The sequence below is a fragment of the Seriola lalandi genome, unplaced genomic scaffold (assembly GCF_002814215.2).
Source record: "Seriola lalandi dorsalis isolate HSWRI2012SDOR001 ecotype SW California unplaced genomic scaffold, Sedor1 jcf7180002054953, whole genome shotgun sequence".
NCBI lineage: Eukaryota > Metazoa > Chordata > Actinopteri > Carangiformes > Carangidae > Seriola > Seriola lalandi.
The window spans coordinates 2247830-2269305 of record NW_019525504.1 but is presented as its reverse complement, the minus strand read 5'-3'; the positions used below and the strand labels follow the sequence as shown (position 1 = coordinate 2269305).

Sequence of the window (21476 nt, the reverse complement as noted above, 5' to 3'; positions counted from 1 at the left end):
GCTGCATGGATACAGCTTCAGAGGATAAACACACAACAACATGTGATGCCTTCATTCCACAAATCACAGTGAATGTAATTTCCATTCATTATGAGCTATTATTAGTTATTTAGAAGTGAAGAAGGCTGCATAAAATGATCCTTGTCATTATCCAAAATCCCTTAATTGTTTTCTCAGTTATTGGTTTTATATTTAAAATGTCAGAAAGATTTTGAACACCGCCCATTATAATTCATCATAGCCCAAAGATGACATCAGAACAGAGAAAAGCAGCAAATACATTTTTGCTCAAACAATCAATCATTATCAATATCATAATCAATATTAAACCAATATTTGATAACAGATACTGGACCAGTTCCTCTACTTTATAACAGACCATGCAATATAGTTGTAGTTATACTGTATATTGATAAAGATAGGTGATACATGCAGAGATGTGATTGATTTTTTTTTTTATTGGATTGGGGAAGGGGTGGGGGGTGAGGGTGAGGGAAATCGAGGAAAGGTAGAAAGGGGGAATGGATGGGGAGTGGAGAGAAAGGGAGGGGTGTTAGGGATAGATTTAATTTTTTTTGTATAGTGCCAGAACATAACACACATTATCTTTGAAAGGTGAGCATGTTGATAGCAGAAAAAAATCAATTCAAAAAAATGAATTAAAAGTTTTAGAATGAAGGATGAGATGAACATATTTAATCCTTCATTACACCGTGCTCAGAAAACAACTCCAGAGGTTAGCTGTTACAGCGTGACACTTGGTGTTAGCCGTATGCTAATTCATGTTCCTTCTTTTTCACTAGTAAATCACGCCCACACACAAGAGGAAAGAATACTGCTGGACAAGAGTGGGATGTGAGCCTATCATTTGAGGAATCTCTTACCCAATCGGCGCTGGCTTTAAATACCTCGGTTTAATTGCTGTGTCATGACGGGATAATTACCACTGTCATTCCAACCATTCAACAGGCCTGCAGAATATACTGAACACTTTTTGCCTGTTGGCACGGCTCTGCAGGGAATTTGTGGGGGCCGGTTGGCAGCAAAATAATAGTAGAATAAAACGAACATTTGTGTACAGGTGGCATTTAAAGATTAGTTGGTATATGGACATCAAAAGAGGGAGCGATGTATTACTTTCAAAGCTCTTCAGTTCCAGCTTTGGGTGACACTTGTTCATTGGCGCTAATGTAATCATCACACGTCCTCACAGACCACAGCAACACCATCCATGTGTCAGACGTTTAATGGTTTTGACAAGGTTCAAATCCAGGCTGGATATGATTGCTCTCAGATCATAACACGACTTTTAACATTTCACAGCTTTTGTGTGATAGTCGCCGTATTGTGAAATGAAGTTAAAAACAGGTTGTAGTTAAGCCTCAAACATCCAACTGTAGTCTTTTATATTATATGTTGGCTCCAATAAATACACTGATGCAGTTGTCAAGGGGCTCTGTAGAAAGACACATTATAAATGCAGCGTGTAAAACCTGCATTTTAAATGTGATTGCTAAGGCATGGTGACAATTGCATGCGTTCATATCGTCAGCTGTCTTGAACACTGCTTTCGCACGGCTGGCAACTCCTAAAGATACGGAGACCATAAGACATATAGTTGAAGAATGCAGGGTGCCCACTTTCATGAGGAAAGAGCTATAAAAAAAAACAAAAAACAAGTGAAAGAAAGGTAAATTTTGGCTGAAAATATCAGCATGTTTCACAGGAGTCTTGGCTGGGTGCGATTTCAAGCTCTTCTGCCCAGCTGAAGCAGTCCGTGGAGCTGGATGTATTTCAGGTGCTAGAAGGAGAGTGGTGAAAGGCAAAAGAAAGTTGCATAAGCCATCACTGATGGCGAGGGCTTTCGGAATGTGCTGTGCTGTGCTGTGCTGTGCTGTGCAGCGTGGAAACAAAAACTGGTCGATTACTATGTAGTCAATAACCTTTACAATCAATGACCTGTGCACCGACACAAAGAAGATAAAATGTTAGTTACAAAGCAGTATGGACGATGAAAATCAATGTCAAATTTGCCCACATTGTAACAAAGCAATTCTAAATTGATTTCCTCTGCTAATGAAAGACCGTATTACAGCTTTCGAGTAATATACTGTACATGTAGCTGATGGGCTTCTGCCTAGAGTCGAGATCTCTTTGGAGTTGATCTCCATTCATTCTGACGATGATAAATAGCTTCTCTCCACCGTACAAAGGGTCTCATGGTGAATTATTGGACATGGATTATAACCACATACAGTAAGATATCCTTGACGATGACAAATAAAACTGCAGAGCCTCCATGTAAATAAAACTGCCCGCTCCAGCTCCTGCACAAATAAAATAAAAATATGAGTTTGCCACACACAGAAGATAGTAGTGTTTAAATATTAGGAACTACTTTATTAAACAATGCCTGTATGCTGAAATCTATATACTGACAGGCGAAGACATTATTATATTGTTGGCAACAACAATATACACGAACAACAAAAACATAAGAAATAACGGGATGTATTATAGTAAACGCCTCAAATCTCCTGAGAGTTGTGTCAGAACATATGACCCACCCAGTCCTCCCAAAAAAGTCATATGAAGTAACCACGAAATACAGCTGTCAAATAAATGCAATAGAGTAAAAAAATTGTACTTGAATAAATGTACTTAGTTGCTTTCCACCACAGGGGAGTGAATGTGCAAAACGGGAATCAAGTGAGCGACACTGTCAAGATGGAAAGTAAAATCCTTGGAGAGCAACAGCATTCTTTGTCTGACATTCACAGCATAGCACTTTATCCTTTCCTCTCCCTGTTGTCCATATCTTAATCCTGTTTTTTCTCTTTTATCTTAGGAACCTTTTTTTGTATTCTGTATTGTTTGTGTGGGATAAGCACTTTTTTATTTTTTTATTTTGGCCCTGCTGCTCAAAGAGTTCCTCTTGTTGGACAGCACAGATCTAATCTCAGTAGTTAATTAAGGCTACAACAGGAGGCAAATTCAGAAAGCATTGCAACCAATGTGAAATGTGAAGCAAAAATGTAAATAATGTTTCAGCAAAAGTTCAAGAATTCAATATGTTCTCATAATTTACAATTCCATATGTCTTATTAAGGAATGAGTTAGGGCTCTTAGTAGAGTGGAGCTGTGGCGAGAGCCTGTTTTCACCTAGAGGTGGTGGAATCCCAGTGTGTTTGAGCAACATAAACATGGTCTTCACTTAATTTCCCAAACATTCAGAGTAAGGGCGATTAACCTCCCAAAGAGAATATATTTACCCAGCTCTGTCCGTCTGTCAAAAGGGAATTCAGTGTAAACTATGGACTCAATTTTGGCAATCTCATCTCGTCTCTCACTCATCTTATTTTAGCTGCAACTGTGAAATGAGAAAGAGCTGACCTGAATTCAAACTCAGCAAATGTTTGCCGTGTTAATAAATCAATTTCCGTTGTAAATGTAAAAAGCTGTTATAATGTGATGATGATGCATGCGGGTTACATGTTGGATCATTGTTCAGCATTAGTGGAGCCCTGTGACCTGTGAGGGATTTCTGCCACCCACTGCTGGACCTCTGTGGCCTGTGCACTGAATCAAGACAAGAACCCCTGAATGTTTTCTGAACAAAATCACCTCTGATGACCTATTGGTTCACTGTCATGAGCACTGAGTCAGTTAGAACACGGTTCACCTCACTGTTGAAAGAAAGCTAAATCATTGGCATGACAGTGTGAACGCCGGATACTCAAGTTTTGTTTCTTATCTCATCCCGCTGCGAATGATTGAAATAAAACTGCACTTTGCAGAGCATCTATTTGTGGTGCAAATTATTTGGCAGATTATTATTTCATGGTACACCATGGAGACTCCTGCACTGGGTTTTAGGAGCTCAGAGTGTTGAACACAACATTGTCACACTGTGGTTCAGATGTAAATAAGGTTGGTTTATAAAGAGTACATAATGTAGAAATAGAGAAATGTACTGGCAGGGCTGAACTCAGCAGGGCCACTGCAAAAATATATGCTACAGATAAACAGCTTTTTGGTCTAAATGAGGCGTGTTGATTAGAATACAATACCCCTCCTCAGGAAACAGATAGGAAACAGAAACCCTCTGCAGATCAAACAGTTGGTTTTCCTATTCATAGCTTTGGGAGAGAATTGTTACTTTTCACAAATATGAACTGGGCTGTAGGTGGATAGGAGCATGGAACTGTGAAAGACGACAGAACCTCCGTTGCGTTTGCCGAAAATACTTTAGGCCATTTAGGCATTTTACATCTAGAACATTCACCTTGAAACTCATTTCTACTGTGTTGTTGATTCCATGCAGCCACAGTGTGTCATTCAGTCATGTTACGTAGACATTAAGTTGAATATGCTGAGAGCTGTTTCAGAAGATCACTCCCATTACAAAATTTCCTTTTTTTATTCGATTTAGACTCCAAAAAACAAATTCAAGATTGTACTGCCATCTAGTGGATACATCACACAATGCAAACAGTATCCTCCCCATCACTGTACATGTGAACATCACAACAATTGTCTTGATTGAGGTAATTAAATTTCTGTATGGGAATAGCTCTCTTGTCTCCACCATGAGATGTGACTTTCTTATTTGTGTAAGTTACCATATGTCAAACATTTTTTGAAAAATGATGGATATATCTTTGCTGTATGTTTGACAAAACAGTATATGCACATGTGAGGTCATTTCAAACGATGTCATCACATCGAGCTTGGAGGTTTGTTATTGAGCTTGGATATATTTTCAGTAAAAGGTACAATGGAAATGTTCCACACCTTTCAGCCACATCTCTAGGTCCATTTTCAACTGCTTTTCATCATCTTTACCAGTGTTGTAATTTTATGAAATGATCTGTGTAAACTGTGTGATGTGTCATATTGCTCCAAATGTATGAATGAAATACTTGGCTTTCCTTTACCTGGTAGTGTGATGGGCCCCACACCAAGTGTAGCCACTGGGGTTGATGAAGTGCCAGTATGGAAGAAGATAGGACCAATATTTTTTATATATTTCTATTATTACTTTCATTGTTCTTTAAATGGACAAGCATATTCTTTTTATTATTCAGAGGAACACAAAGAAGCCACAATTCATGGCACAGTCTGTGTGTATGAGCCTTACTGGGGTATAGACTCTAAGACTAAAACAACCAAACCAAAGCATGACAATCTACTGACTCCAGAGTCTGATCTTTCACCAAGTCCTTGAAAAGATAATACACTTTGGCTCTGGAGAGATGGGGAGAAATCTGTGATGACACAAACAACTGCATGTGTGCAAGGGCCATTCACCTGCACACTAGAAATTCCAGTGCTGCGCAAGGTTGGAATACTGAAAGGTCAAATCTGGCAGCCGTCCCATGGCTATTACTTCACAGGCAATGGATACAGATTCACTATTTGTGAATTATTTATAGCAATTTAATAAGGAATATAAAACATTTAAGTACAACTGAAATAAAAGGAAAAGGGAGTCACATATGAAGGGTTTCTGGGTAAATGGGTAAAAACCCCCAACTCTTCCGCGTGTCCATCCTCTGGACTACACTACCCGACGTGCACCAGCACTAACGTATGTTGGCACGATTGGCTGACGTAACCCCGCCCCTGGTACACCGCTATACGTTGGGATTCTGACATGTTTACCGCAGAGGAGTCCACACCAAGCAGGGTGAAAACTTGATAATACCTCGGGGCAGAAAAATAAAATACCATGGCTGCTGTCGGTGGCACGTTCTGCCGCTTGTTTGACAGACACAGCAGTTTAATTAATTTCAGAAAACTCTTCGCACTGTGCGTCAACGGGAACGTGCAGCGGCCGTTTTCCAGTGCTACGCACAAGGAAAATGAAGTTGAACTTGGGGACTCGACTTTAGCTGCTCCCTACTTTGCCAGGTCCAGGTCAAAACAGGTAATACTGACTCCACGACACTGCATACAACTTATACAAGGTGGTGAAGTTTTCATTGTGAATGTCTAATCACAGGCTAGACACAGGACTCAGCTAACTGTAATGACTGTCAGGTGACAGGTTGTATAACGTGTCCAGTTTACGGGCCAATAAAGGTTCAACTCTGTTCGGGATTTTATATTTAACCAACAAGTAAATGATTACAACAGTGGTGTAGGTGTATGTTTTGGAGGGGGACACCAGCAAATTTCAAATTCACACCAGTTTATTTGGCTAATTCTTCAGGAAGGATCCTAATAGGATGTAAACATTTGCTGTTTTAATTGTAATCCTTATTATCTTCATTATCACCACTGTCACTGGTTCAGTCCTAAATCATTACCTATGTAAATAGTTTGCAAATGGAGAGGTTCCTGAGATTAAATCATAGGAATAGATATTATCATGTGTTTGATTCATTACTCACTTGTCTATAGCTTCAATTGATTTCCTTATTAAACACTAATCTATTGATTTCTTTCTGAAACTATATGCAAAGGCACTTTTCTTGCATAATTTGAGCGCCACTACACCTCAAGATGTTATTAACTTACATTATGGTCGATAAGAGACAGCTTTTGCAATGTGAAGTTCATTGTTCTTTGTCAGTCAGGCAGGTATCATCATTGACCAGTTGAATTAACCATGAACATACTTCTAAAGCATTTTTAAGGGCCTTTCTAAGAGGTAAAAACTGTTGCTGAAGTGTTTTTTTTTTAAATCCTATACAGAGGATCAATGGATTTAAACTATTCATCTTGCAATTCTGTTTGTAGTTTTATACACAAAAATGAAAAGCAGGATGCATAAAGACTCAGAGTCCTGCTGGGTCCTGTGATTAACACTAGTGTGTCGAACCTACCGCTGAGTCACATGCTTACCTTTGTGCTGATAACATCTGACATCCAGCCCACTGTTGACAGTCAAAGGTCGTGAGCCATGTACAATGGAATGTACAACTCACTCCGTGTGACTGATTCATACTTTTACCTAAATGTCGCACATGGTGATCACACATCCTGTGTTTTACCCAGAATACAGCACTAGTGTTTTTGTAACCTGCTGCCTGAGATTAAGGTGCTAATACTCTCTGGCAAGACATGAATAAGGAAATAAATGTACCAGTATGTTAACAGAGGAAATCTTGAGTTTGATGAATAACATATTCCAAACTAGACACAGCAGTGCTACTGTCCTCTCATTTTCAGCTATGTCTGTTTGTCAGATCAGTTCTACAGTGTAATTTTCATGTTGTGTTTATCCCCAGGAGAGGCTGAGAAACGACAACACACTACCCTTTTCAGCGTTCTTGACTGACAACTTTGGCCGGAGGCACAGCTACCTACGCATCTCCCTGACAGAGAAATGCAACCTGCGCTGTGAGTTCCCACTGTGATGTAATAAAGGTGTTGTAGTTTATGCTCCCTAATCCTTAAGACACCACATTTGGTAATGATGTTTCTGCTGATACAACCAACACCTCCACAGCTCTTACTGATAATGTTAGATTTCATTATAATGGGGGCATAGTTTTTCCTTCTTTGCAGAGGGCGGGTACAGCTGTAGAAAGACCTGATGGAGGCAGCTGAATATGGAGAGTGATGTTTTGAGCAGAGGTTTTCTAAACTGAATGTCTTTACCTGAAAATAATAAGTCAAGGCTGCTTTTAGTTCGTTGTGTTTTGCTCAAGGCTTGCTATTTGCGTGGAGAGGCTAATTAGTATTTAGTTTAATAAAAAAAAAAAACTTGCTTACTTTCTTTATGAATTTTAAGAAAAGTAAAATGTCCACAAAAATGTGTTGAGTGCTGGGCCAGATGGTCATGGGTCAGATAAACCGGTTCATCACTAATGGCAGTAGCATATTGAAAGTAATGAACACATACTGATGATGCCTGATAACATGTCAATGGGAAAGAAAGAGGATCTGATTTGATTTGAAATTTGTCTTGGACTTGTGACCTCCACATTGATATAAAAAATATAACAAACACTTAAATAACAAACAATAAATAAAGAGAGCAGCACAGGCTGCTGCAAATCAAGCTAACAAATTACACTTATTGCGCAACCAGTGAGTACTCTTTATTGTCTGCCAGAGGGTAAGAGCTCATGACATTAGTCAGACAATGTTGTCTGTGCTCCTACATGAGAATAGATTGCTCAGATATTGATTGGAAGGACTGGTGTTCAGTTCTTTGTGTAACCGTCTTGGCATACTGTACTGGGTGAGCCAGACCATTCTGACATTCCATATCTGACTATGCTCCTTAATACAGCCTGGTATAATTAAACACAAAATCCTCTGGTCCAGCCCATACGCCCTGTTGTCTGCTTAGGAGGTTTAATCTCTGCTGTAAACAAGAACACAAACTTTCAACATGAGCCTTCCAGGTAAAGGTGTTGCCGAAGTGAACACCATGGCACTTGTAGAAGCAGACCGGATTGATTGGTTCATCATGTATATCCTTTTGACTATGATTCCCCACAAACCAAGGGACCACAACCATCTCTTCAGTTCTGCTCACATATAAATGAAATAAAGTTAAATAACTCAATGAGATCCAATGAGATGTGTTATTTTTGGTAATTGTAGTATTAAAAAATATTAAGGTAAATGGTTACTACAAAAGGATGCATTTAAGTTTACATCTGGTTTAATATTTTACACTTTTCCTCATGTTACTGGTAAATCATGTTGATCCACCTTTGTAAGAATTCAGTTCCCATCAGGACCCCACCCACTGAAAAATAGGTGCCATCTTGGCTATATGTGATGAAGGCATCTGTTGAGTGGCAAATTAGATCTTTGATACCTCGTTAATATTTTACTCCTATTCCCATTTTCAGGTCAGTACTGCATGCCAGAGGAGGGTGTGAAGCTTACGCCACGGGGCCAGCTGCTGTCCACCTCTGAGGTTCTCAAACTGGCTCGCCTCTTCGTGCAGGAGGGGGTGGACAAAATCCGCCTGACTGGAGGAGAGCCCCTTATCAGACCTGATGTGCTGGATATCATTGGTAAGAAACATATAAAAGATGTAGTTCATAACAAAAAACGGGGTTGTACACTACTCCTTAAGATTGCAGAAGACATGGAAAGCTGTTTTGACTCTGTGTCGAGTTGTTTCAACACGTCATCACATGTCTAAGTGGATGTAGTGACAGTCTTTTCAAAGGAATGATTCAGGAATAGGAACTTCTCTAAGTGACATGAGGAGAGAAGAAGGGGGGGGGTAGTTTTCCACGCATGCCCTCATTTTTTACACCACAGCTCTGTGCTTAGTCTTATGACGTATTATCATATCATTTTAATTCCACAGCCTGATTTGTAGGTTAACCGTTGCAGCCTCGGCCACTGAGGATCACGTTATGAGGACAATACCTCAGGGAGCAACATTAAAGCATGACATGAATGAACAAAGCAATGTCGTGTGACCAATGGGTGATGTCTTTGTAGAAAGAGGATCATAGGCTGCTAACAACCCCATAAAGATCATGAATTATCACTGTCATGTGACAGGCCATCCCTGTGACCTCACATGACCCTCATTGAAGTTGACAGAAGAAAATAATTTGAAATGGAAACAAGTGTCCAAAATTTTGATGTATTGCATTTGTATATAAATGAGGAAAACATACAGTACATATATTTTTGATTTAATGATGTGTCTCAGAGATAGGCTGACATTTGTTAAAGGTTATGGTTTGGGTTCACAAAGGTTTTTTACATATCAACAAACATACGTTTATACATTTCTTTTCTTGGTGAAACCATCTATATATATATATATATATATATATATATATATATATATATCCATCCATATATATACATATATGTATCTGTATGTGTGTGTGTATATATATATATATATATATATGTCTTTCATAGTTGGTGGTATTCAGTAAGCTAAGTCATGTAATCTGACATTATCAGCGTACTGCTTTGGATTTTGAGGTACTGTATATTTTATTGTTGTGAGATGGAATTTAAAATCTTTCCCGTTTATATCAGTATGAAACAACATTTTAATCAAATGTCTGATCAGCCAGTGTTTCCACTGTAACATTTTTACGCAGTGGCCTGCCACAATATTGACTTGCCGCATATATATTTATCTAATTTCTTTTACTATTTCAAATTGATATAATCTTATTTCATTGTAGAGCTGTGGGCAGCACATTGACAACGGACCTGTCTGTCATAGTCGGACTGGCCATCAGCACTGGGAGAAATCCCACAGCACTGGTGCGGCAGTGGGCTGTGAAAAAATGCATTAAGTTTTTACTGTCCCTCTTTCTATACCTTAACCGCCATGGACATTATATAACAAGCATTAAATATTTGCCACAGCCGTCATCCATTTGGCTTGTAGCTCACGGCCTCCTAGGTTATGTTTTTAGCATCTCATACCACTAAAGTATCTCTAATTTCAGGCACGGACATTTCCCTTGCTTTAAGCTCTGTAACTAGATTAAGTTTGAACTGAAGAACAGTTGGTGCAACCAGCTCCTCAGGAATGCTTTATACACATCTTAGCCACAGTTTTTTTCTGTGTGTCTCACTTTCACTCTCTCTGGTTCTTCTTTCTTGTTTCCGTGTTTGCTCTCCCTCTACAGCAGAACTGAGGAAGTTGGAGGGCCTGAAAACCATTGCGATAACAACCAACGGCATGAACTTGGCCAGGCTTCTGCCCAAGCTGAAAGATGCCGGCCTTGACCTGATTAACATCAGCCTGGATTCACTGGTTCCTGCCAAGTTTGAGTTTATTGTCAGGCGAAAAGGTAGGGAAAAGTAGTTGATCCATAATGTTTGCTGCAAGACATAAAAGAAGTTGATTGATGCTTACAATGTAACAGTAGATGTAATGTTGAAAAAACCCAGAGGTAAAAAAAAAAAAAGTTTCTTTGACACATGATTAGGGATGAGTGTCGTTAAGATTTTAAAGGTACTACTACTCTTACCGATACTGCTTATGGATCCGGTATTTAACGGTACTCTTATTAATACTTTTTGAGGAAGAAAAAAAAACTGTGTCTGCATCAACTCTAATAAAGTAGAGCCACACTTTGGACCGTGTGGTTCTCCCCGACATCGTTATCTATCTAAAGGGAGGCTACGAGCTTGGGTCTGGTGTGTGTGTGTGTGTCACTGGAACAACAGCCTCACCCCCCTGCCCTCCGCTCACACATACAGCAGGCAGAGAGAGAGAGAGAGCGACACATCTCTCGTCTTCTGTGAGAACAGCGAAAATATACATACATAGATGGATATTTGACGGAGTTGGTGAAATAAATGTGCAAGATAACGTTTATTTAGTGGAGAAAAAAAAAACCCCCAAAAAACGCAACTGCTCCAGTACCGATAGCAGAACCGTTAAGGTCGGTGATAACGTGGTCTTGACTAATGTAGCCCCAGGGCCCGTTCTATACCGGGGCTCGCTACACCTGATAGCTCTTATCTCTAGAAAATAGTGTAGAAGTGTAAGTTTGGCTCTGCTGTTGCTCTCTCTCTGTCCAAAACCACAAGGTGTTGACAGCCTAAATCACTCTGTATATGTGGCCATTATGGGTCAGTTCCATTAGGTTACAGAAGCAGCCTGTAAGCTCTAAACACACATGGACTGGTCTGGAGGTAACAGCAGGGCAGAGCGCTGGGTGGTTGGCTCGTGGAAGGCAGGCACAGATGGACCGGCCGAGGTTAGGAAATGAAGGGGGGAAAAAAAAAAAAAGCGTGATGGCGTTGCTGGCACAAAGAGAAAGCAACTTCTGAGCCAGCCCCTTCCACAACACCTGATCAGTCAGGTGTCAAGAGACAAGATTTCAGTAAAAGCTTAAGCAGATATTAGTTGCTGTAGGTATAGCCTGAATGAAATCTTGTCTCTTTGCCTCCACTAAGCTTATGATTTTAAGTACAACATATGTGGCATTTAATTGCTATTAAGAAGAATTCTTGAGGACTAAACATAAGCCTCACCTCCTGCAGAGCAGCTTACCAGCCAGTGAGAGTCTGCCTGGATTTGTAGGTTTTGTGCAGATGAAAACAAATGACGAGTCTGACATTGGCAGTGTGCTGTAAAAAAAAGCTCTGGCTGCTAGTGAGGGATTAGTTGCAGTTGTTTACATATCAGTGGTTTGGGCTTAACTCAGATGTGAGCAGGCAGTGAACAGAGAAAACGGAGCTTATGTTGTGATGGTCTGTGAAGCTGAAACAGCCCACATTTCAGAAACCTACTCTTATCTCAAGATTGTTGTATGCCTCTTGTATGGCTCAATATATCCATCCATCCATTAGCTATCCTGCTTACCCCTTGAGGGTCACAGGGCAGCTGGAGTCAATCCCAGCTGACATTGGGCGAGAGGCGGGGTACACTCACCCACATTCACACTCACATTCACAGCTACGAGCAATTTAGAATCGCCAGTCAACCCGACCTGCACGTCTTTAGACTGTGGGAGGAAACTGGAGCGCCTGGACGCACAGGGAGAACATGCAAACTCCACACGGAAAGGCTTTTACTGTGAAGCAACAGTACTAACCGCTTCACCACCATACTGCCCTGGCTCTGTTCATGTTCAACTAAAACTTTCCACCAATCCACCTTACATTTGAATTGGTAGCACAGAATTTGAAGATACCAAGGTATGGTAAATATATAAGATGCAGAATGTTGAGCTTAAACATTTCTTTTCTTTTTTTTTTTACCAGGTTTCCACAAGGTCATGGAGGGCATTGATAAGGCCATTGAAATGGGCTACAACCCTGTTAAGGTATTTCATTCATCTTTTCAGCTTTGCTTTTACCCAGGAATGTTTACTATATGTTAACCTCCCCAACAGTATCATCAGTTATGTACTGAATAACAAATGTATTGTGACGACTGAAGCATAATTGAAAAAAAAAGATGCCAGGAAGGAGGAAAAAATGTGACCCAACAACTGTTTTCAGTGAAATTTTCCCTCATTCTGTATTTATGATTGGAGGGCCATTGCCTGGGCCAAGAGCGAAGCTCTTCTTAATATGAATTATTGCTTGGAATTTTCTTAAATATCATATTTGTATTTATTATTAGAGTGAGGGAAAACAGGAATTGGTTTCCTCTTAATGTAAACTATATATTTCATCCATGTCCCGACTTTGCCCACACACAAGAGCCACTAAGCTGCCTCCTGATTTAGTGTGTGTTATTACTCACTGCTTATCACAGCTCTGTTGCACTGTGCATAGAAACAAACTATCGAACAAACTAACATCTAAGCAGGTTCACACAACCAGGCTCCCCTCCTGAGACCTAATAATATAAGAAGTGTGTGATTCCTGTATGTGTTTCTTCTGCTGGATTGCTTGCTTTTGGAATGCAAAGATACGATAAAAACATACCATAGCTATTTTGTTGGTCTAATTCTTCTTACTGATAAGGTATGACAGCATGTTGATAAGATGTTAAGCTGGTTAGCTTGATGCCACTGGCTGCAGTTATAAATTCAACGGTACTCGTCTGTACTTACTCCTTTTGTCCAGAGTCAAGTTTAATCTGAGTGAGCGACCCTCATTTTAAATTGTATGCGCAGCGAATGTGTCAACAGGACGTAAATAACAGAAACTGATACAGGGACGGTTCACATGTGGCAGAAAACTCAAGTGCAGGATGTCTGCTGCTGTTTTAAACTTTCACATTCTTTATCAAATCCCAAAGATAACACAGCACCATCCTGAAGGAGTTACACATCATGGCCCTTTTTAAAGTCCAGCTCAAAGTAAATTGCATTTTTTTTTTCAGTTACTGCACACTTATCAGCTGTAGAAATCACTTCTCCTGACTTCTCCTTTGAGAAAAAATGAAAAACTGAAAAAAGAGAATATTATATTTTGTATTTCTTGGTTTCATGATGGAGCTCCCTAGGTTTGCATTAATTCAAAGATGCGTAGTCTGTCATAGGCAGAGCAGACATCACACTGGGCCACACAGCAGCCTGCTTCCTGCTAAGTCTACTTCTTATCTAACTTACAAACATGAACACAAGTCTTGCACCATAGTTTATGATATGATAACATTAAATAGGCAGTTTTTCAGTACCTTAATGCTGACTTGTTCCCATCCCCGGTACATCATGAGTAACTTGATGAGAGGCCTAAATCAAAAAGCTCACAAAAACATAATGTAATATAAATAGAAGTATCAGACTGGACTCATGGGCAGATACCCAGTATTAAAGGACTAGAATCTGAATTGGGTGCGGTCTGATCAGTGTAAAAATTCTAATACCGTTTGATATTTAGCCAAACACTGGACTGAAACCACTAGGTGTCGCTCTTGACTTAGCAGATGCTCCTGAGTGGAACATAATGAGACTGAGAGGGTTCATGAATAAGAGCGTATAGGGACTCCCGTCCACTTGGTGGTAATGCACGATTGACCGACAACCAATAGTGAAATTTGGTCCCCCTCATGATGTCACCCTCGGCTCAGCAGTAAATTGCACACAGCTCTTCAGACTGCTGATATAGGCTGATTTTTAATTTGCCAGAACCTGTTCTAATGACAACTGTCAGTTCAGCCAGGTCAGTTAAGACAACATGGGATTTCAGTTAGACTTTAAAAAAAATCTGAAACATTATTCCTCCACGTGACATCATCGACTACTAATGGATTAGTGACTAATGCATTAGTCCATCAGGTGCATTTTACTTCAGACTATTTTATACAATTAAATATTGATACCTGCGTCTCCTTTAAGTCATTTTTTTCTGTCCAGATGCAAAAACATCGAACTGCTTCATTTGCATTTGGCCTCGAAGCCTTACAGTTGAGATATAACAGATTTCTGAGGAGATGGATGTACAGCTTTGTAATCAGTGGCTTATTGTTGTGTGCTGCCCTCTGCAGGTCAACTGTGTGGTCATGCGAGGCCTCAATGAGGACGAGCTGCTAGATTTTGTGGCGCTGACAGAGAAGAAGCCACTGGAGGTGCGCTTCATCGAATACATGCCCTTCGATGGTGAGTGCTCACGTCCTGCAGTCTTTTATTACACAGGTCTGAAAAAGTATCTAAAGAGTCAGATTATAGTACTGGGCCATTTTCATACAGCACATTATTTACTCATTGTTTAGGTATTGAAAGGATTTTAAACATGGAAATTTTGCAATGAAATATGTAGAGTAATTCTGTCTACAATTTCAACTGCTGCTGCAACAGATTTTAAACTCAAATCATCCATTTGAATATTTAATATGCAGCGGTCAACTTATTTAAGAATTAAGTAACACCAATAAAATGATATTGGTTTATTGCAAATTTTATGCTTTTGATATGTCCTTTGGTCACATCTGTGAAAACAATGTGGTCTCTTCAGTTGTGCTTGCAGAAACAGTACTGATGTGCTGCTGATGCAGAAGTGAGTTTGTTGGCTTGTGGCATGCTACACCATGCACTGACCCACACTGCCTCTTCTCCTCTCTGCAGGCAACAAGTGGAACTTTAAGAAGATGGTGAGTTACCAGGAGATGCTGGACCGTATCAGGCAGCAGTGGCCCAAGCTGGAAAGGGTTCAAACTGGACACACAGACACCGCCAAGGTCAGTGTCCCCGACTGCATGATACACTCCACACCATACTAATACTGGGTAGAGACTCCATTTGCTCTCAAAACAGCCTCAATTATTCGTGGCATAGAGTCCAAATGGTGTTGGAAACATTCATTTGAGACTCTGCTCCATGTTGCCATGCCTGCATCACATCATTTCTGATTTGACAAAGATGTTCTACTGGAGTAGGATCTGGTGACTGGGGAGGTCACTGAAGTTCACTGAACGCACGTTCATGAAACCAGTTTGAGACTTCATCTTTGTGACATGGTGCATTATCATGCAGGAAGTAGCCATTATAGGATGGTGAACTGTAGCCATTCAGAGATGCAGCAACATTAATGACAGGCTGTGTCATTCCAACCATGATTTATTGCTATTAAGGGTCCAAAGTGAGTCAACAAACATTCCCCACACCATTATACCATTCCACCAGCACCACCACCGGTGTAGACTGTTGACACAAGGCAGGTTTGCTCCATGGATTCCTGCTGTTGACACCAAATTGTAACCAGACCAGGCATTCAGTCTTCCACTCAGTGTTTGTGAGCCTGTGTCCACTGTAGCCTCAGACATCTGTTCTTGACAGGAAGTGGAACCTGATGTGATCTTCTGCTGTTCCACCTCAAGGTTGGACCTGTTGTTCATTCTGGTGGTTTTCTGCTCACCACAGTTGTAAAGAGTTGTTATCTGAGTTACCATAGCCTAGTCTGACCCTTCTCCTCTCACCTCTCTCATCCACAAAGAGTTTCCGTCTGCAGAACCACCACTCACTGGATGTTCTTTGTTTTTATGTGTGAAAATCCCAGGAGATCAGCAGCTTTGCCACAGTCAGAATCATTGAGATCATATTTTTTCCCATTCTGATATTAGATGTGACTGTTTACTGAAGCTCCTTACCTGTATTTGTATATGTACATCTCCAGTCATTTTCTCCTGCTGGAACTCCTAATTTTCCTGGAAAATAAATCAGGATGATGCTAGCACCATTCATCCTTGTTAAGCTAGTCTGCATTATTTAGAATCATTCTCATCACATGTAAGTCATTCAAACTCAGCTTTCAGAATACACTGTGGTATCCTATCAGCAGACACACACATGCAGCACTAGAATTATTGGTTGAATTATTGGTTAAACTCTTTGTAATTGAATGCTCACAGGGATAATGGCTTGACACTCCTCTCTTGTAACAGATATTTAAAGTGCAAGGCTTCAAAGGTCAAGTGGGCTTCATCACCTCCATGTCTGAACATTTCTGTGGCTCCTGCAACCGCTTACGCATCACTGCAGATGGCAGCCTCAAGGTAAAGCCACAGTTGAGCGGTTAATGAGGTCTGTTTTTGTAACCATCTTTTTAGTGTCTTATCTACACTCATCCCTCTGTGTCCTCTCTCAGGTGTGTTTGTTTGGTAACTCTGAAGTGTCCCTCAGAGATGTCTTGCGCTCTGGGGCATCAGATGAAGAGTTACTGCAAATCATTGGAGCAGCTGTGGGCAGGAAGAAGAAACAACATGCAGGTAGATTTGTGTGAAGTCAGTTTATATACAGAACGTCATTTGTGGGGTATAATCACTTCATTGATCCGATCATAAGTGGTCAGCTCTAAGTTCGTCACTTTGAAATGCGTCTCGAGTGACCAATTGTGATTGGATCTCACCCGCTTTATATGCAAATAAACAGGTATTCGTTGTGGCCAACATGTCAGTGTGCGTGTGCGTGTGTGTGTGAGAGAGAGACAGAGGAAGAGAGTGTGGTATGAAAGGGTTGAGCACATCAATGCACTGAACACAGCTCTACAATGAAAAAGGTTTTATCCATTTCAAATAGTAAAATATTTTTGGTTAATTATGAAACTGTGGCGGAGCTAATCAGACTGTGGCAGAGGAGGCTAGTAAAGTAGTTGGTCCTTCAGTGTGGCCCAGGACACACATGTATTCACACTGCTAACAGAATGTGGCCACATGTGGTCCAGACCACCTCTGAATGTGGTCTGAGTGACTGGATCTCAAATGCGTCCTCAATGCGTCTTGGGTGCGTTCACACTTGTACTCAGAGCTGTCCACCTGTGATCAGATCACCTGGGACCGTTGTTAATACCAGGTCTGAACAGGGCCACAGATTACTGAGGAGTTTTTATGTTCTGGTGGAATATAATCTCTTTCTCTTTGTCTCTTCAGGCATGTTCAGTATCTCCCAGATGAAGAACAGGCCTATGATCCTCATTGGTGGGTGACATGGCTGTACGTACAAAGCTCTCACATTCAGTTCTCTCACTGCTCAGTCGTGATTTGATTATGATGGTTTGATCATCATGGGCTGTAGCACATTATTTCTTCTACATTCACAGCCTATATGTAGTTAACCCATTTAATCCCAAATATTTCCATAATATGAAAATACCACGTGTCTTTATCTCTTCAAATATTTATGGAACAATAGGTGAAAATGTGTGTTTTATGGTTGGTCACAGTTTTGACTGGTGGATGAGAAAATCTTTATATGTGGAGGAAAAAGCATTGGCTGAATGTGGCTTCCATTGTAAAGTGCTTTCAGTAGTTGATAAGACTGGAAGAGCACTATACTATTACTATTGTTGCTATCGACATGTTTACTCATTCTATGACCACACTGAACAAAGTTGAGTAATTGCAAATGCCTCCATCGACACTAGACACCTTAAAGATGATGTGCACCAAACATCTGTATGTTAACAAACTTTACTTACCTTTTGTCTGGGAGCTTTGATGCAGCCATCCTCTTCTCGTGGTGCAACCAGGAAGTAAACAGCTCTGGTCATGTGACAGTTTACGCTAAACATGTGACACTGCACATATTTAATTGAGACCCTTTATTATTTCTATATTTGTTGGAAATACAATGATAGAACATTCAGTGACATTTTAGAGCCTTATAATTGAAAATAATTTGACATTCACCATTGTGACCAATAGGAATAATGGCTTAATTATGCAGGTTAAAGGTGCATTCACATTTAAAGTAACAAAAAAACTTTTTTTTTCCTGAACATTGAAGAAATCATCTTCAACTAAATATGAAGGTTTCTTGTTTTTGTTAAACAATGTCCTTGACTGATATTTTCTTCTTCCGACAGGCACCACATCCCAGAGGCCTTCATCTCTGCCAGTGTCACCAGACAGCCAGAGGGCTTTCCCCATTGTTTCCCAGCTTACAGACGACACATTCCTCTCTCCAACAGCAGCGCCTCACATGTGTCATTCAGGCAGCAGGAGGGTCCTGCATAGAGAGGGGTTTTTGTGCCTTCCAGATTGCACTGCTTCAACACAGGCAGCCCATGTTTGCTGCTCTAGAGCCTTAATGAGTGGGGGTGCCCATGTTAGGTCACATATCAACAAAGAAAAACTTAAGGCGACAGACAACCTCCACAGTGTAGCACCGCTTCACTCGTCTGAATTTGGTAGTGGTCTCACTTTCACCAGTTGTCACACTAAGACTGCAAGTTTTACTACACGCACAAATGACATGAGCAACATTAATGAAGACTGTCTCAGGTACGCACAAGCCAGGGGTCCTGAAGCCTTGAAGAGCCACTTACTCAGGACGCCAGGAACACCTATTTTTTGCACACTAATGAACGCCAAAATGAATCTGAAACACCACAGTGTTAGACTGTGCCACAATCAGAGTTCCAGCGAAGACCCCAGCATCAAACTCAGACCATCTGTGAGTGATCAGACCAAGACGGGCACAAATGTGTCCAACGCTCCCCTGGATGAAACCAGCGAAGCCCAGCTGACGCATACAGACGCCCAGGGCCGAGCCACCATGGTGGATGTTGGGGGTAAAGTCCCCACAAGTCGAACAGCCACAGCCTGCGCCACCGTCGTCTTGGGCCCCACCGCTTTCCGGCTGCTTCGGGATAACCAGCTGGCTAAGGGTGACGCCTTGGCGGTGGCGCAGTTGTCCGGCATCATGGCTTCCAAGCAGACCTCAACCCTTATTCCTCTCTGCCACCCGCTCCCCTTAGACTGCGTCTCTGTTACCTTTGACTTGGATGAGCCGCAGAACGCTGCACTCATCACAGCATCTTGTAGCACTACGGGCAGGACAGGAGTTGAGATGGAGGCTTTGACAGCCGTTTCTGTGGCAGCGCTGACTGTCTATGACATGTGCAAGGCAGTGAGCCACGACATCATCATCACAGATGTAAAACTGATCAGTAAGACTGGAGGGAAGAGGGACTTCCATCGTCATCCTTCACCACCTCCCCTACCAATGAATCGGACACAGGAAAACTGAGAATGAATGCACTGAAAGCATCAAGATTGTCCCAACTTTCACTGGCATAGTCACATTTTTCTACAAGCGAAAATTTATACCATCCAGTTCATTTGAAGGTTGTTGTAGTCTCATAAGAAATTCTACACACAGGTTTTACCCCCATCCTGCCAACCCCTGCCTGCAGCTTGCTTGATTGCCAACTCCAGTGACATTTTACCAGTTGAATTACTTCGAGTGTCACTTATCCTGCACAGTATGAGTTCAAGTTCAAGTGCTCTATTGTTACTCCCATTGTACACACTTGACATGTATTGTTCTCCGCAGTGCAACATATACGACAGATGAGACTTTAAAAGTCACTTAAAGCAGATGAACAATGGTCAGCCATAGTCGCGTTTGTGGGATCCTCCGTCTTTCCTGAGCGTTCAGGATCCTGGTGACTTAGGCCAAGAACATGTTGCGTAGTCCGGCAGACTTGACACGGATGCTGTGGGACCTCCATCCAGATGTCAGGAGGGCAAAAAGATGGTGAAAGACACACAGAGCTCTGTAGATGTTAGCTATGGCAGGGAGCGAGACAAGGGAGACATGAATCATGTTATCCAAGCAGTGTTCATGTTTACTTCATTTTAGCAATGCTTTACAAATAATCTCAGTGTCACACACAAGATTGATTATTTCTTGTAATACATACAATAAGTGCAACAAGTGGAGTGTTCAGGGTTTAGGCAGTGTTGTAGTGTCTTTTTGTCTCTAGAGGGCACTCAAGTATTTCGTTCTCAAGCCTCCCTGGAAGTTTTTCAGCGAACAAAAAGTAAGGACAGCCTCAACACTGTTGAATGTATTTATATCTACATAGTCTACATAAACTTAACGAATTCCATTTAAAATGGAGCTGGCACAGGTTAAAGTGGTTCAGAATGATCTGGAACAACGCCCCCAATGAATAAAATGGCTTAAATATATCTGATTGGCAATTTCTTGCATAATAATGCAAGTTCATTTTTGTATTCTGCAGCCTGGCATTCCTTCCAGCTGATGTCATCGAGAATCAACAATTTATAAAATATTGTCCCCACAGCCCCGCCCCCTCACTCAACACTCACACCGGGACAAATTCGATTGTTCGATTGACTGTTCATTCATTTAAACTTGAGCTCAGAATGCGGAGTATAATTGTATGAACATGAATAATTAATATGATTGACCTGCCTGGTGAAATGACAGCTGATGCAGCGTTCATGTATTGTTTGTCATATTCATTTTGTCAGTGTAACTGTCGGTATGAACCTCTCTGGTCCGCACTGTGGACCAGCAGTTCTAACTGGAATATTGCTATTTTTGTATTATTGCAAATAGTTGTTCAATGTGCATCCACCTCATCGCACTGCCCTTTTTTTTTGGAAGAATTAAATGCAAACTGTGAGTCGCTGAAGGCTTGTTTGGCAATTATTTTCCCATTTTAAAACAAAATATTGTACAGTTTTCTTCTCTGATGGTTTAACTTTGTACACTGCAACTGAATGTTGAGTATGGAGTGGGATTCCACAAGGTGGTGTCACTCAGTGACAGCATGCAGTATGTTCCATGGTGAGCCTGTATGATTGAGCTGAAGTAGATGGTGCAGACCCAGAAGTCATTCTGAAGGAATTTAGACTGATC

General features: G+C 41.0%; 1 protein-coding gene across 2 annotated transcripts; it reads left to right on the top strand.

Annotated features, from left to right (window-relative positions):
• Positions 1 to 5631: 5631 nt before the first annotated feature.
• mocs1 (molybdenum cofactor synthesis 1) lies at positions 5632 to 21249 on the top strand. Of its 2 annotated transcripts, none has more exons than XM_023394781.2 (11): positions 5632 to 5929; positions 7236 to 7347; positions 8817 to 8984; positions 10587 to 10751; positions 12676 to 12737; positions 14855 to 14966; positions 15432 to 15544; positions 16748 to 16858; positions 16951 to 17071; positions 17732 to 17779; positions 18667 to 21249. In XM_023394781.2, the coding sequence occupies exons 1-11, from the start codon at positions 5732 to 5734 to the stop codon at positions 19830 to 19832; spliced, it is 2376 nt and encodes a 791-aa protein (XP_023250549.1). In that variant the 5' UTR covers positions 5632 to 5731; the 3' UTR covers positions 19833 to 21249. The 2 variants fall into 2 exon arrangements, with proteins under 2 accessions (XP_023250549.1, XP_023250551.1); XM_023394783.2 differs by having other exon boundaries at positions 17732 to 17794; positions 18667 to 18807.
• Positions 21250 to 21476: the final 227 nt, after the last annotated feature.